At 42.0% G+C, this 17551-nt stretch overlaps 2 protein-coding genes across 3 annotated transcripts in view; one reads left to right on the top strand and one right to left on the bottom strand.

Annotated features, from left to right (window-relative positions):
- Positions 1-17551, top strand: part of LOC126190687 (oxysterol-binding protein-related protein 9-like) — a 528891-nt gene that overhangs the window by 28046 nt on the left and 483294 nt on the right.
- Positions 3807-17551, bottom strand: part of LOC126190688 (elongation of very long chain fatty acids protein AAEL008004-like) — a 132604-nt gene continuing 118859 nt past the window's right edge. For both annotated transcript variants that reach the window (XM_049931147.1, XM_049931148.1), the window contains 3 exons: positions 9839-9895; positions 7631-7879; positions 3807-4233 (listed from right to left, as the gene is read on the bottom strand). In XM_049931147.1, coding sequence (XP_049787104.1) covers positions 4063-4233; positions 7631-7879; positions 9839-9895 — 477 coding nt within the window. In that variant the 3' untranslated portion in view covers positions 3807-4062. The remainder of the gene's footprint in view (positions 4234-7630; positions 7880-9838; positions 9896-17551) is intronic.

The raw sequence follows: 17551 nt of genomic DNA, 5'->3' as shown, positions 1-17551 counted from the left end.
CTAAAACCTCCGTGGCAGAACTTTACTTACTTCAGCTATGTACTACCTAACAACTTACCTAGAACGGCAAGCGGTGGGCTAACATGGGTGCGTGATTTTAACTAAACAAAGACCTACCTTTGGATGTTGCATACTTGAATTCCAGTCGCACATTCGCGAGCTCTTCAACCTACCTGCCCTTAACCTGTGATCCGTTTTCTTATGCTGCGCTCCCCTATGTGCACCTAATTGAACCTCGCATGAATTCAAGAACACACTGGAATGGGTGAGCACACCATTAAAGAACGCAGAAAATAATCTCGTAAAATAAAATATATTATTGAGGCCGTTTGTCCTTAGTTTAACTTTGTGTACAAACGCGAAGCGGAGTGAACGAAAGCACTCATCAGACTGAAGCTAATTCCGATCGACAAGATAGTCCCGCCCTGCCGAATTAGCTACTCGCATATTGCATTATTATCATGTTGCTGTTCTGCCACGCGGGACTTAACACGAATCACCACGATAGTTTTGGAATCTGCCGGCAATAAGCCCCCCAGTTTCTCCAAGACAAAAAAAGACTCTAACCCTATAGTCACAACCAGACGGCCATCAGCGACAATCTATGAGCAAGTACACTACTAGACAGCATCGTCCAACTTACCGACATTTGGTTGATTGGCGACGTGTGACGTCCCTTAAGCATTGTTCAAATTAACGTCTAAGTATGTAGATATTGTCAAAATCAAAAATATGATTTGAAAAACCAATTAACCACGACGGTAAGTATTCGGACGTAATAAACATCACTTTAGCCCCGACGCATTCGTTTTTACACTACGGTCTGTCACCTCTACTTTCAACTTTCGAACCTTTGACGTCAAAGAACCCACCGCACCAATTATTTTCCTATCAAAACTGTTGTCCCACGTCGGTTCTTCTCTTTCGGAACACACTCTCAAATAATTCTAACTTAATTCTTATGAAATGTTTTTCTAATGGAGTATTGTTTCCGTCGGTCGCCCAGCTGCTTGTTGCCGTGGGGCGTCTGCCCTCTGAAACAACGTCCGACTTTTAAGATTGTGTCTTCCGCCAACGCTGCAGGAAGAGACAACTGATGCTGTCTCCCTCCGGGACCCTTACAAAAGAAAACCTTTTCAACAGTCCTGTGTTTGCTACGGACCATTAGCGTTAATAAGCTCTTGAAAATTACACACTTTTCCTGAACCATCTTGTATATTAAGACTCCGTTCCAAATGTATTCAAGATGATCTTTTGCCATCTACGAACGCTATATTTTGTAATCTTTAGCACTCACACAGTTCAGTTTCTACAGTAACACTGTACATACAGCTTAGCGAGAGTAACATTGGCCCGTTTGTCGTGATAAATATGGCGCCATCGTGGAACAAAATGTAAAAACCACTAACAGATTCTTAATGGTGATGTTACATGGTACTTAAACAGCATTAGTCTCTATTTTACAAGGGAACCTTACGGAAGGCCGGCCGGTGTGGCCGTGCTGTTAAAGGCGCTTCAGTCTGGAACCGCGTGACCGCCACGGTCGCAGGTTCGAATCCTGCCTCGGGCATGGATGTGTGTGATGTCCTTAGGTTAGTTAGGTTTAATTAGTTCTAAGTTCTAGGCGACTGATAACCTCAGAAGTTATGTCGCATAGTGCTCAGAGCCTTACGGAAGAAGTCTGTTTCCGCAGCTGACTGGTCAGTGTGACTGAATGCCTTGCTAGAGACCCGGGTTCGATTACCTGTACTGCCAGGGATTTTGACTCGGTGGAAGTTCTGGAACGGATTACACTCAGCCTTATGAGGAGCTACTTGACCGAGCGGAGACAGTTCCAAGCTCAAGATACCCCATAACGACCAGGAGAGTGGTGTGGTGACGGCTTGCTCGTCCCTACCTTGTCCATTGTCGCCATTGGCAGAGGATGACACGGCGATCGGTCGGTCCCGATTGGCCCGTCGAGGGCCAAAACATGGAACCTTACGGAATGGCCCTCTTCGGTTTTCTTAATATTTACTGGATTATAGGTCAGTATCCTAAATTAGTACGTCGTGGTTCACTAAAAAATCGCCATTGAAAAGAGAGATTTCTGAGCCTAGTTAAGTACAATAATTTGTTTACTGACGTATTCGTCGGTGGCTGACAGCGTAGCATAATGTGTTTGTTATCGTATTTTTTACTTAACAGGACTCCGAAATCTTATCTTCAGAGACGTTTTTTCGAGTTTTGAGACCTGCGCCGTACTGATTTTTGAAATTGATATCCGTGTGCTTGCATTCAAATCCTGTAAGAAAGAAGAAAGCCGAATAGGATCAGTCCGTAAGATTCCCTTGTTGGCAAGGACACTGAAAACCAGGGTACTAAACGATTCAGTACCAAAATAACATACGGAAACATCCTGTTCTCGCAACATTCCAAGTATCAGCAAAGACAGGCTTCGCTGGAAACCGCAAGAATGTTCATATGAATTAGCTTTAATACTAATGACTGTTGGAGGAACAATACGGCAGATTAATGCTACGACAAATCAACTTACTATGCCATGCATATCGAGGAAACCACCTGGCTTTGAATTGCCACTGAAGATCTGGTCGGTTGTTCTTAACAGAGTGAAACCCAGCAATGGAAGTTGTGCCGTTTCTGCGCAAGTGGAAGAAAGAATAACTTCACAGAGTTAAGATTGTGGCGCTGAGTAGTAGACTGTTCGCCATGTCATTCAAGAACCTCCTCTGAGAGCTGTCCCTGGTGATCACGGAGGGATCGGTAGACTATATTCTTGGCTTGAATATTAGTATTTTAAGTTAATTGTAATACTATTTGTTTGTGATGTGGCCATACGCTAAATAAAAATAAATAAACCATCATCGACATCATTTGGTACTTCTCAGCGAGCGGTCTTCCACGCTTCGAAACAGCCCGCCTTGTAACACAATTATGTTAAATAATACTCCACTTTTTAATGTGCGATACATGTGTCTATGGGTTATATTACCTCTACTGAAGATATTTCCTATAATGACCGCTGGAGCGTTCATAACAATAAGAGTTAGGCGACTCCTTTGCTGATGGCACACCAGCTGTTCTGTCCATATCAGTATGACCGTTATTCTCGTTGGTATGTTTCTGCGTTGACTCCCTCACCTTCTCTTCCGCTGTTGTGCTCCAAAGTGGTATAAAGCAGGCGAAGCGAAAATAGTCTCTGGGTAACAACGGTGTAAGGAGAGGTGGAAAACCGTCGCAAGGCACCGCTCCTGTTGTTAGTGGGCAGCGGACTCTAGTATTACAGTACTCATTCATTTCTTAGCTTTCGAGGAGGGAGACGTCTTGCAAACAGCACTAGTCCAGAGCAGTAGCAAACATAACCACGAAGGAATTAGAAATTTTCTTTTACCGAACAAAAATTGTATGCTGCCTTGGAGTATTTAGTGTTGAAAGGGCCACGTTTTGCCGATTTCCTGGACACGTTTGTTTTTATTTTGTTCTTCGTTGCCATTCGACGCATGAACACTTCCATTTTGGCTCATTCATTCAGATATTGTACTCTTTGGTGTGTTTCTGAAGGGAACACTTAATAAACAGTACGTACATCGCAACTTGATTAGCTTTTCGTGGCTTCAATAGAACGGGTTTGCGCTGCGCTACTGTACACAAAGTATGATTTCCCTCTCCCCCTCCCTTGACCTAAGCTTTTAGCAGGCGATAGTGTGTCTTTAAAGTATTGAGAAATGTAGTAGACTGTATATTGCTCCTCTAAAAAAACATGTAATGGAAAATAAATGACTTGCTTGCTATACATTACTGTTTTATTAAGGAAAACTTTTTACATACGGACTGACAAAAGTTGAGTGCGAGAATTCACACGCATCAGTTCTGACCTTGTTCGGCAACGATTCATATTGTTGAACTGTCAGAGCAATAACACTTACAGACCAGGGCGGCCTATTCTGTGGTGAGTTCTAAAAAATTAGTAGCACGTTGTCCATGAGGTCCGTTGCCAAGTAACTGAAAACTTGTTTACTAGTCTCTTGAAACTTATAAGCTGTTGATACTAAAACGCCATGTTCAGTCTTTAGCACACTTTGTTGCAGAATTGTACGCTCGTTGGTAGAACCCGTAGAAGAGATAGAAATTCATGACGAGATTCGGAAAATGAAGGTAAAAGAGCACTCGTGGCACTGGACAGTCAGGATGAATCATATTCATCGAGTGGATTATGAGGATGACGAACTGCACCTGAAAACACAATGTACGATACCGTTAGAAATAAGCTGTACACACTGAGCCGTCAGGATATAAAATTACGCTAATATACAGTTTCTGTAAGTGTGACAGTTTGGATACTGTTACAGAAAAAGCGTACAAACCTGTGACGGATCCGAGTTATGTATCTCCAATAGAAGTTTGCTTCCACTCCTTGTTATCTATCCTCCTCTGCCTTGATTCCCTCATCAAATGCTGACAAGGGAACCTTCCCATCGCACCCCCTTCAGATTTAGTTATAAGTTGGCACAGTGGATAGGCCTTCAAAAACTGAACACAGATCAATCGAGAAAACAGGAAGAAGTTGTGTGGAACTATGAAAAAAATAAGCAAAATATACAAACTGAGTAGTCCATGTACAACATAGGCAATATCAAGGAGTGTACGAGCTCAGGAGCGTCGTGGTCCCGCGGTTAGCGTGAGCAGCTACGGAACCAGAGGTCCTTGGTTCAAGTCTTCCCTCGAGTGAAAAGTTTAATTTTTTATTTTCAGACAATTATCAAAGTTCAGGCACTCATACATAATCAACTTCGCTCTCCAAATTTCTAGGACATGTTCAGATTTGCTTGGACATACGCAGGATTTGACGATCTACACACGGAAAAATTTGAAAACGTTAAAAACATATGTTTTGACAGAGCACAGGGAAAACTGTGCGACTGTGAAACTGTTGCATTCATTTGTTGCAGTTTATGTGACAAACTCTTGTGTTTTCATCACTTTTTGGGAGTGATTATAGCATCCACAAGAAAACCTAAATCGGGCAAGGTGAAGAATCTTTTTACCCATTCGCCAAGTGTACAAGTTAGGTAGGTCGACAACATATTCCTGTCATGTGACGCACATGCCGTCACCAGTGTCGTATAGAATATATCAGACGATCCAATGTTTTCGGTTCCCATTGGAGAGGCACGTCCTTTCGTCTACTAATCGCACGGTTTTGCGGTGCGGTCGCAAAACACAGACACTAAACTTATTACAGTAAACAGAGACGTCAATGAACGAACGGACAGATCATAACTTTGCGAAAATAAAGAAAATAAACTTTTCACTCGAGGGAAGACTTGAACCATGGATCTCGCATTCCTCAGCTTCTCACGCTAACCACGAGACCGCGGCGCTCCTGAGCTCTGACTACCTTAATGTTGCCTATCTTGCGAATACACCCCTCAGTTCGTATAGTTTGCTTATTTTTTTCGTAGTTCCACACATCTTCTTCCTGTTTTCTCGATTGATCTGTGTTCAGTTTTTCAAGGCCTATCCACAGTGCCAACTTATAACTAAATCTGAGGGGGGTGCGATGGGGATGTTCCCTTGTGGGTATGTGTTTATACGTGTCGACATAACTCGTTCTGGAGCTTAGTGCTCATACATTTCGACTTAAAATCAGACACGTAAATTATTCATGCTTTAAAAATATTTAAATCATAGGTAACGTCTGAAAGGGTGATACCTGGATCCATCTGCTTACCTGTTGCAGCACTCTCAGCGTCAGTGGTAATAGGCAGAGAGCATACGTGGGAGGAGGTGGTGAAGAGGGAAGATCAGTCAACGATGTTGAATGTGACTGATTGTGACTTTTCTCTCGCAAGTTAAATGATTCGGTTAGCGAAATGGTCAGAATGTTGCATGATTTCTTTGCTGAAGATTTAAAAAAAACTACTTTAATTTGATGTTCCACTTCCTTTTACTAGCAGTTCACGAAGAAAACCTTTGGTAATTCCTTTTTTTTCTGTCTAGTTGAAGGTGCGCATTAAATTACAGATATGACAGAGCTATAAATTTAGGAGTGTACTATTTCCCTCTTAAAAAGTCTTACAATCGCTTCCCGCCCTCTCTAAAATTTTCGTCTTCCTGATTCTTTGAGAAAGCTGGAGTAGCTACCAGCTTTTAAAAAAAGTGGAAAAACTTCTTTTAGGCGTAACTGAGTTAAGAAAATACGAATCCCATTTCTTAGTTTGAATCTTTATTGCACACCACGAAGAAGTAGTTGATAAATTATCCCCTACGTCACACATTACTATCAGATACAAATAAAAGATTGAAATGTCAACAGTGTTGTTGAGGAGAAATAGTCGGCCCTGGTGACGCCATCCCCTGAGTTGGTGGATAGAGAGTTAATTTGTGTCAAGGTAACGGAGAGGCTTTTGGTGTACACTGGTCAAACCATTTAAGGATTCAGTGGATATACTCTCAGGTCTGCTGAAGTGAATGGAATGTAGACGCTCAATGTTTTACAAAAAGAAATAGAAAAAGGACATTGCATTTCGTCGCACAATCCTAACGGACCCGTTCGTCGTACATCCCACATTGATTTCTGCGGATATTTCACGCAGTGTTGCTTGTCTGTTAACGCTGACAACTCTGTGCTTTGTGCAAACGCCGCTGCACTTGGTCGTTAAGTGAAGGCCGTTGACCACTGCGTTGTCTGTGGTGAGAGGTAATGCCGAAAATTTGCTATTCTCGGCACACTCTTGACACTGTGGATCTCGGAATATAGAATTCGCTAAAGATTTCCGAAACGGAATGTCCCATACGTCTAGCTCTAATTGCGAATCCGTGTTCAGAGGCTGTTAATTCCCGTCGTGCCGCCATAGTAACATCTGAAATATTTTCACGAGTCAGCTGAGTACAAATGACAGCTCCGTCAATTCGCTGTCCTTTTATACCTTGCGTACGCGATACTATCGCCATCTCTATATGTGCATATCGCTATCCCATGACTTTTGTCCCCTCAGTGTGTTGCAGACTTTCATCAAACAGCTACTTTTGGCGCTGATACAATGCAATCCAAATTCTCAACTGAATATGTAGCCTGATAACTGCGGCAGCATTGTATTCTATTTTCGCAGTCATTGCCGTCAGCGAAAATTCAAGAAATCCGCTTACGTATCATCGTAAAACCTCGACATACGACTGCCAAATGCTAAGAATCTAGATAGTATTTTAATTGCCTCTTCTGAAATGTGGATCAAACGTTAACCCTAATGAAAGTAGCGGGTTCAAGTTTGTGTTTGACCTTTGACCTAGAGTAAGATAGTGTATTGTTGGTAATCTGTGCGAGATTCTGTATATAAGGCTGTCAGTTCGTCATATGTCATTAATGAAAAACAATCCCAAATAGCAGCTTGATTTCTTGATAGTTTCTTCGTAGCTGTTATGCTGTGTGTATTACGTTGTCTTCATTTACCTCTATGTTCTTTTCATGTTATAATTACAAATTCCCCGTGAGTATTCTGGCCTTTTCACTGTAAGCATTAAACATTTGGTGAAAAAGGAAAAAAGAAAAAAAGTAATTCAGTAATATTGGTAATGTACTGGTTTTGTGTTCTGACTTCAAATTCGAATCATCTATTGATTGTGGACCTACCATCTGCAACGTCGTGAGGCGCCTCTTCCAGTGCAGTACAGTCTCTGTGGCTGTGAGGGCACCGATAGCAGACAGCAGGTAGTATGTGTACATGACGGTGTGCACCAGCGAGTTGACCATCAGTGGGAATACACACACCCCACCTGCCGTGTACTTAGCTACGGACCAGCTGAGCAGCAGTGATGTCGTATGGTGGTACAGGTGTAGGAAGGAAGCTTGCAAGAATTTCTTGCGCAGCACGAAAATAGCCTGTCAACAAAGTCAGTTTGACAGTAACAAAAGAGATAATTTTATCCCCCCCCCCCCCTCTCTCTCTCTCTCTCTCTCTCTCTCTCTCTCTCTCTCTCTCTCTCTCTCTGTGTGTGTGTGTGTGTGTGTGTGTGTGTGTGTGTGTGTGTGTGTGTGTGTGTGAGAGATGAATCGAATACCCTTTTATAACAGGGATTGCACCTTTGCTATGCTAGCTAGCATGGCTGACTGGGTCACTATGTCGCGAAGTTTACATTAGAGATAAGGCAGCCTTCTGCGTACGCCTCAGTTAACTGGAACACGCCAGTTTCCGCAAGTACACTAATATCGAAAAGTTAAGCATAATCGGGGAGGAAAACTGAAAGGAAAAAGACGAGCAGTTACCGTAAATGAATGACTAGATTTATCCAGAAAACTAAATTATGCCTTCTGTAGGAAATCCCTGCTTGGCATAGGTGCATGATTTAAATCTAACAAGCTGTGCGTCACACCTATTATATTTCACTTTCGTTCGTATTTTCTGTGAGTGGAGACTACAGCCTGTTGGTGAAGTTTACGATGAAATGCAAGAAATACATTATTTAAAACTTTCTCGTATTTTGCTAGTTACATTCCTCGCATTTCATGAACATGGTCTAGCACACCTTGCCGATGGTCCTGAGACAACCGTGAATTAAAAAAATCGGCGAAGACAAATATTTCACGACATGGACAATATCTGGCCCTAGCTCCACTACGAAAGCCAACAACGTATGACAAGCAGCAATCTTCAGAGTACTATCTCTCAGGAGTTCGCATTGTATCGGAGTCGTAGAGCTTTGTTAATGTCCCAAATCTTTCGGGTACAAATTATGAAGATGGAGGATGATCCTAAACTGAGTACTTTGAGATAGGGAAATAGTGTTCGGAAATGAATGTATAATTCACTGTTGTCATAGGCAGTTCTCACTTTTAGCGTTCTGTCAAATATCTGTTGTCCAGAGAGAAAGGCACCTGGAACCTCACTATGCACTCTGCCTGCGGGCTCACCGGGGATTTTATATCCCAACTACTTTATGTTAAGAGTATAGAAAAAATAATCCGTCTATATAAGTATGACCCGAAAGTGTTAGGTGTGTCGCAGTCAAGGCATTACTAAGCCAGGACCGTTTATAATGGATATAAAACTGTGAATGAGTGGTGGAATGTTTCTGCGAAGTACTACTGTCGTTCATCCTTCAGAAGGAAAAGAACAGTTTCCTGTCATGTGGTTGGTTGGGGGGGGGGGGGTGCTGCTGCTGCAGATACGTGCGCTATTTTTCAGAGGCCCACTTGGTCGAGATTAATTCTTCATGGACCGGATTGTTCATTCGATTCTAGCTGCTGTCGAAGTCGGTACAATCAAAAGATACGGTCATTTATCTCACATATTTTGATACTCGCAAACTCACTCATCGAAACCAATAGGGGCACTTCCCGTCTATCTAGAACCATGAAATTTGGCAAGAAGCAAGGTTTTACGATTCAAGCAAAGGAAAAAATCATAAAATAGCTAATTTGTAGTTATATCACGTAAAATTAAATCATTGTCGAAAGTCTTGAAACTCCAAGGACCGATATCTTGCCAGTATTGATGTCGATAACATGCAGGAGAAATCGTAGGGTTCGTGATTTCGGGATAGGTGAACTGTCTATACACAGAATAAAGTTTTTAGCGAACCCTCAGAGCGCTAGTCCTACTCGCTCTTTGATAATTTTTGATTATGCTTAACTTTTTTTTACATTAGTGTTACAGTAGCTCACGTATTACCGACCCAGCAGTGAAAATTTCCATCGAAGTTCAGGGCACGACTCAGCCTTCGCTTATTCTCTACTCCCTTGCGTGAGGGTAAAGCTGAACTGGTAGTAACATTTCATTATTATTTATAGCTTATCAAGTATGGAGATAGCCACTTCACGCCGGAGATATGACGTGCTTACCGTCTCTGTGAGGTCAGCCATGCGTACGATCATTCCATACCAGAACACCGACACGAGCTGAAACATAGGAAACGAAGTTCTATATACAGTTGCATGAGCACACAACACACTTACGTCTCAAGCACGTGGGCTTCGAAATGCAATGAACTACATCAGAGAAAATTGTTACTGAGACAATCATTTTTTCGCGGGAAGAAAAAAAAATAGATTTTTAGTGTTGCAAGGCAACAAGGCAATCATTCAGAAATTACATGAAAGACATTCGTGGAACTTTGCATTCAGTGTAACGTGAAACAACTTGCGGATGACTACTTCCATCTTCGTCAGTAGCGAACAGTTTTTGTTTCGATGAAGGTGATGGTGGTAATTGTCGAAGAGTTAATTTCAATTTATTGTGCATGCGTCTATACCAACGTTTCTTAATCTTTTCGATAAGTGGAATCCCTTTTATCCCCACTTTTATCGGGGGTCCCCTACTTTGTTTCTAAAGTATGTTTTGCTACATTCTGTGAATGGATTATTGGATTATTTGCAACGAAAATAACAATTCTCAAATAAAATTTGTTTAAAAATAAGTACTATCAAACTGAACCAAAACGTTCTAATAACAGTTCTTATGGACGAAAGTTGTATTCCCATGACATGTCGACAGTCTGCTGCGGTACTTCTTTTTCTCGCCACATGAGCTGCGAACCCTGTTTCGCAAGTACATGTAGTTACAAATAGCGAAAGTACCATCATGATGTCCGCATCTCGTGGTCGTGCGGTAGCGTTTTCGCTTCCCACGCCCGGGTTCCCGGGTTTGATTCCCGGCGGGGTCCGGGATTTTTTCTGCCTCGTGATGGCTGGATGTTGTGTGATGTCCTTAGGTTAGTTAGGTTTAAGTAGTTCTAAGTTCTAGGGGACTGATGACCTAAGATGCTAAGTCCCATAGTGCTCAGAGCCATTTTGAACCATCATGACCTCTCGCGACAGTTCAGGATATTTATTTTTTAAACTGCACTAGAATTTTAATTATTTTTTGTTTTTACTTATTAAATATTTATATATTTTTTCTCCTAATGATGAATAAAAGTTTCGTATTTTTCTGCTGACACTGTAGAAAGGCGTGCGTGGACAATAAACGAGTTTTTAACCAACTATTAATATGTATATCTGCTGTTCATATGAGGAACCCTTCACATAGTGAATAATCTACAACAATCGCTTCTGTTCTAAAAAGCCTTTTATTGTTGGGAAGCACTCATACTCGCTGGAGAGCAAGAATTTCACCACAATTCTGTTTTTTTAAGCAAGAATTTTTGCATGAGCAGTAAATACAATACTCGTTTGCCTTTTGAAGGTCAAAGTTAAAATCTGTCATTTATTAATATGTCTTCTAAGTAGTCAATTCGAAGCACCTGATTTCTATTAAATAATCCACCTTTCAATTTGAAATTGTATTCTACAGTAAAACCAAGCACCTCATCCCTTAGCTCAAAAATATATACTGGTGTGTCTGTTCCATATAACCGTCTAACCTCAGTATGTAAAAGAAGGGCTAGGTGCAGACTCAGATAGTCTTCGAAATAAACCATCATTTAGTGGCTAAGATTTTATAAAGTTAATAATTTTGATGGACTCGTCAAGACTCTTCGTATAATTAAGGGATAATCTTTTTCTTTGGAAGTGTCTGCCTGGGATTATGCAGTGGCTGCTAGAGCAGTTTTCGGCGGTATTTTTGAGCTCCACACCTCCATAAAATATGCCAATCGGTACAGATTTCAATGCAGTTGTCCCATGGTGTTCTATTCTGTTCAAAAAAAGAATTTAAAGGCTCAAATATTTCACGTATATGGGGATATTTGCATAAAAGATCCTCGGATAATGCGTTTTCGTAAAGATATCCAATGACTGCAGTTCGTAATGCGAATCCATCTACTTCTTTATATTCATCAGTTTGTAATGAAAATTTGCGTGGTTTGAGACGAAAAGTAAGTTCATTCCGTATACACTATCTGATTAAACGCATCTTTATACCTATTAATGAGGGCTCGCTTACAGTGAGGTTTCTGAATGTCCGTGGAGGAACGGGAGCCCGTTCTTCACAAAGAGGCGAAACCATAGGAGTTAATGTTGAACGCTGGGGTCTGGAGCGAAGTCGACATTCTAACTTAACACAAAAGAGTTAGGTTTAGGTCGGGACTCTGGGCAGGCCAGTCCATTTTAGGAATGTTGCTGTCCACATTGCTTTGTATATTCTGCTTTAAGGCGGAGTACATTATAATACTGATGCTGTCAATCATCGGCTGCAAACTATTTTTACTGTACACAGTACACGTTGCTCTAAAACGTGTTCATATCCTTATACAGATATGGCTTTCTCAAGCGTAATAAAGAACTCACACCAAAACCATGAAAATGACACCCATACCATAAAGCTATGTACTCCTTACTCCACAATGACAGGATCTGTTGGACCATTAAGACACCCATATTGTAACACCACCTACTCCTTACCTCACAGTGACAACAGAAATATACAGGGTGTTACAAAAAGGTACGGCCAAACTTTCAGTTAACATTCCTCACACACAAATAAAGAAAAGATGTTATGTGGACATGTGTCTGGGAACGCTTAATTTCCATGTTAGAGCTCATTTTAGCTTCGTCAGTATGTACTGCTCAATGGAGCACGTTATCATGATTTCATACGGGATACTCTACCTGTGCTGCTAGAACATGTGCCTTTACAAGTACGACACAACATGTGGTTCATGCACGATGGAGCTCCTGTACATTTCAGTCGAAGTGTTCGTACGCTGCTCAACAACAGATTCGGTGACCGATGGATTGGTAGAGGCGGACCAATTCCATGGCCTCCACGCTCTCCTTACCTCAACCCTCCTTGACTTTCATTTATGGGGCATTTGAAAGCTCTTGTCTACGCAACCCCGGTACCAAATGTAGAGACTCTTCGTGCTCGTATTGTGGACGGCTGTGATACAACACGCCATTCTCCAGGGCTGCATCAGCGCATCAGGAATTCCATGCGACGGAGGGTGGTTGCATGTATCCTCGCAAACGGAGGAGATTTTGAACATTTCCTGTAACAAAGTGTTTGAAGTCACGTTGGTACGTTCTGTTGCTGTGTGTTTCCATTCCATGATTAATGGAATTGGAAGAGAAGTAATAAAATGAGCTCTAACATGGAAAGTAAGCTTTTCAGGACACATGTCCACATAACATATTTTCTTTCTTTGTGTGTGAGGAATGCTTCCTGAATGTTTGGCCGTACCTTTTTGTAACACCCTGTATAACTGAGGATCTGCTCGACCACTGTAACGCCTTCTTTTTAACTCCCTACGCACAGTCCTTGTGCTTGCTGGAATGCTGGTAGCACTTCTGGACTCAAGAGTGAGAGCTTTCACTGATTTCATACGGTTTTTCTACGACCGCCGCCCAGTGCTTGGCTGTCATGGTCCGTCGGTACATTAGGTCTGCCTTATCTTAGCTTAGATAGGTTGTTCCTTCGCGTTTCCATTTCAGAATCACATCACTAACCGTCGACTCAAGTAGCAGCAGATGAACTGAAAAGTACTTAACGGATTTCTTATTCAGTTGACATTAAGTAGTCCACGTTCAGTGTTACTGTGCTTACCTCGCCGGCCCATTCTGATTATTGCTTCTCCGCTGACAACGCAATACTCCCGGCTTCGGTTTATACGGGCGGTCCGCTTCTCGTGACATCTAGTGATCCGTTCCGCAATACATAGAGGTGTCCGGAGACCGGATACTTATAATATCGTATTGGTACTCAATTTTTGCGTTGAGGTACGATGTCATTCGAAAATGAGATATCGCTGCTTTTTGCTAGTTTTTACATAACATATAACTCACCATCTCCACACTGGCTTGTTTAATAAGATCTTCTGTAAATGAGTAGGCTTCGTCGCGTTGAGCTGTCGGATAGCTCACTAACTAGGAAACCTCATGGATTCTCCATTCATATTTTTGTGGTTTGAACCATAAAGAATGAAGAAATTCTCCCCGGAATGCTGGTCCGAAATAGTGTCTTATACGAGGATGCTGCCACGAATTGGTAGATGGATAGATGAGAAATTGTATCGTGTCAAGTAACTGATTCCGAAAATGAATGGGATCGGCAAGGCTTTTGTGGAATCTCCTTTTTTTTTATTACTATTATTTAACTTCGGATATTTCCATTGTTTGTGCCTCCGGTGTGCATTAAACCAGGAAAATTTTATTCTCAGGTTGATACTATCAGTTGTTAGAATTGGCAAATTTCTTTAAGATTAAGAAAATGTGTACCGCCCTTACCAACGATATTGAAGAGATTGACCTTTTCGTATATTGTTGTCGCAGATAATACTTTTTTAATTACAATATTCCATTGAAATTTTGAAAGTAGCTTAACAGTTCTTCAGTTTAGTAAACGGAATATTTTGGTGCTGAGCTATAAAACATAATGTAACGCTTTGTTCGTCTTATTTCTAGAATGGATCCGTTCACATCAAATCAGTCACATTCATTGATATCACTATGCATAGTAAAATAATTATGTCAACTTCCTATGAGGACCAATCTGGCTTATACACAGCACTTAAACTATGAAGTTTTGCGACAAGCTGCCCCAATTGTGTTCGCCTTAAAATTGTACAAACTAGTACGCTTTTTAACAAGAAGTGTTTTAATCTCTGTTCTACTTACGAACGTACTAGCAATAAAGTACGAGTAAATTATTTTGGATTAAAGCGAATAATTTTTCAGAAAGTATTTATCTCTTGGAGTCGTATGTTTTTTCCTTGCACGAAATTATTCAGACTTAGATCAGTATGCGTTGGTCGCCTCCTCTTCTCCTGTCGCCATTGTATAAAGTCATAGTTATCCGTAGGAAGATAAATGAAATGACGGTATCGCGTTATTGGCATCGAGACGGCGTCTGTGGCAGTTCTGCCGCCTGTTGCAAGTCTTCCTATTTAACGCCGCTTTGGCGATTTGCGCGTCGAATCGGTCAGAATCGAATCTGGGACCACGAGATCCGGAGACAGCGGCGACTGCTTCTAGACTAGGAACTGGGGACAGTAGGAAGGTAATGGTTTGATACAGTTCCCTTTCTGAAAATATTTCCTTCATTTGCATCTTTTCGAGAGCTCACTAGCGGTCAGCATTTAGCATTTCCTGTAAATGGAAGAACATAGGGTTTTAGAGAATTAGCGCCGTATTAGAAATTGTTCTCTTTTGCGTACTGTGTTCATTTTTAAATTGTGCTGCACGGAGCATTGAAATGCATAATTATTCCCGACTTCGTTGGAATTTTTAGATCCTCCTCTACTTATTGCACGTAATCCAACGCAGTGAATATGAATGAGTCATCATCTTTCTAAACGATCTGCTTAAAACGTTGTGTTATACCTAACTAATGAGCTTTTCACTACATGCCGCATTTGGCGGCCACAGCAGTGCAGCTAGTTTTGACTTCTTGCCACCAATGCTTTCTACGTCTTCTACGTCTTTCTACCACTTCCATCGCGAGGGCTCACCTCGGTGTCGCTGTGGCTCACAAATGACGGTCGTCCACCTCTTGCGGGACTGCCCACTTTTAGCCGCTCTTCGGCGGACTTCTAACTTTCCCAACACCCTACCTTCAGTGTTGGGCGACGATGCCTCAACAGCAGCTTTAGTTTTACGTTTTATTCGTGAGGGTGGGATTTATCATTTGATCTAAGTTGTAGCGCATGTCCTTTGTTCCTCTGTATCCTCCACCCTAGTGCTTTTAGGGTGGAGGTTTTAATGTGTTGCAGAGTGGGTGGCTTCTCCTTTTTATTCTCATGGTCAGCCAGCCATGGTAATGCGCTCTCTTGTTTTGATCTCTTCTACATGTTTCTTGCATCTGTCTGTGGTTTCTTGTCCGATTTTGTCCATTTTACTGTTTGTTGCCCTTCTGTCATTCTTGTGGTTTTCTCCTTTCTTCCAGCTGTGTTCTGTATGTCTCGATTATTTTACTCCCACTCTCGTGAAAATGTTTTAATCGGAACGAGGGATCGATGACCTACCCTCCCCCCCTCCCCCTCTTTTAAACTAAACAACCAACCTTTCTACGTACGACTGAGTATGTTACCTTACGACGTTTGTTGGAGGGCAAGCGTATGTAATATAATGTGGATCGAGGCCCACGAGAAAGACAGGCCGTGGCGAGTACCTCACGAGGGTAGAGCTGAACTCGCTCAACTCAGCAAACTACGTTTCCACACCTGTTAACTCATAACTAGGTGTGTACGTACAAACGAAGATTGCATCTTCTACTGGAACCTGCTGTTATGAAGTCTTCCTGATTACTAGTGCTACAACAAATACACAACTTGGCAGTATGCTGTAAGTTACGTGCTCGATGTATATGGTATAAAAGCTTGTTTATAGCATTAAGTCTCTCTTGCTTATCAGTCCTCATTTCCTAGAAGATGTGGTGCCTCACGCAACCGATAATCATTTCGGCATGATTGCAATTTTATTGTACGCAGTACAGCCATAACAAAGTATTAGTAGATCAGTGGATTTCCAACCATTGTATGACTGATAAACAGTAAGACTCCACAACAGAGGATTTCAGTAAAATATTAAATTCTCGTTTGTGCGTAAATACCTAATTATGAGCTAACGAATGTAGAAACGCAGTTTGTCTACCGAGTTGAGCGAGCGAGCTCAGGCCTACCTTTGTGACTTGCGCGCTGCAGCCTGTCTTTCTCGTGGGCCTCGCTGTTGATGAATTTGTCCCCCCCCCCCCCCCCCCCGCTCCTTATCACAGCTCTTCCTCCGTATTTCATTCGCCTGCAGACCACAGGAAACATACATCTCCGCACGTTCACATAGAATCCTGATATTTCTCAAATTATGTTAATTTCGTGAACCATGGTGTGAGACGAAGTAATGTATTTGACTCTTATTGTAACGTCAGGTCTCGACTTTAAAAGTAAACCTTTTTGTGTCGCCCAGCCTCTTCTAGCGCTTCATACTGAAGATTATTGATCGCTTCTGTGGTACTTCGCGCTAACCTTCACGCCCTTTAGCCGGCCGGGGTGGCCGAGCGGTTCTAGGCGCTATAGTCTGGATCCGCGCGACCGCTACGGTCGCAGGTTCGAATCCTGCCTCGGGCATGGATGTGTGTGATGTCCTTAGCTTGGTTAGGTTTAAGTAGTTCTAAGTTCTAGGGGGCTGATGACCACAGAAGTTAAGTCCCATAGTGCTCAGAGCAATTTGAATTTGAACTTCACGCTCTTTAAAGACTGTATAGCTTTCCTCGAATGTTTTGATCTCTTCCGTTAGTCCAACTTGACAGAAGTCCCATATTGATGCACACTGTAATCTAAAATCGATCGACAAGCGTTCTGTGAGTGATCTTCTAAAATGAACTATTCTGTGACATGTACCTTCCCCGCGGTTAGATATAATTATGTGCTAGTTGCGGATACGCTTACATATTTTGTGATTGTCATTGCTTACAGTTATTGATTGGCGACGATGTAGTTGAACAAGAAGGCTCTGTTATCCTTCGTACGCCATGAGTCATTGAGCGCTGCTTCTTCGCTGACTGTTCAGAGTTTGCTGTGCATCTCTTCTGGTAGCAGCAGCAGTATCGAAGTGTATTTTGAGAGTTTTCAGACACCAGCAGCTGTGGAGCGGCCACTCCGAAGAAAGCTTAACAGTCGCATCGTT

This window comes from Schistocerca cancellata, chromosome 6 (assembly GCF_023864275.1).
Source record: "Schistocerca cancellata isolate TAMUIC-IGC-003103 chromosome 6, iqSchCanc2.1, whole genome shotgun sequence".
Taxonomy (NCBI): domain Eukaryota; kingdom Metazoa; phylum Arthropoda; class Insecta; order Orthoptera; family Acrididae; genus Schistocerca; species Schistocerca cancellata.
This window is presented reverse-complemented; position numbering and strand designations above follow the sequence as displayed.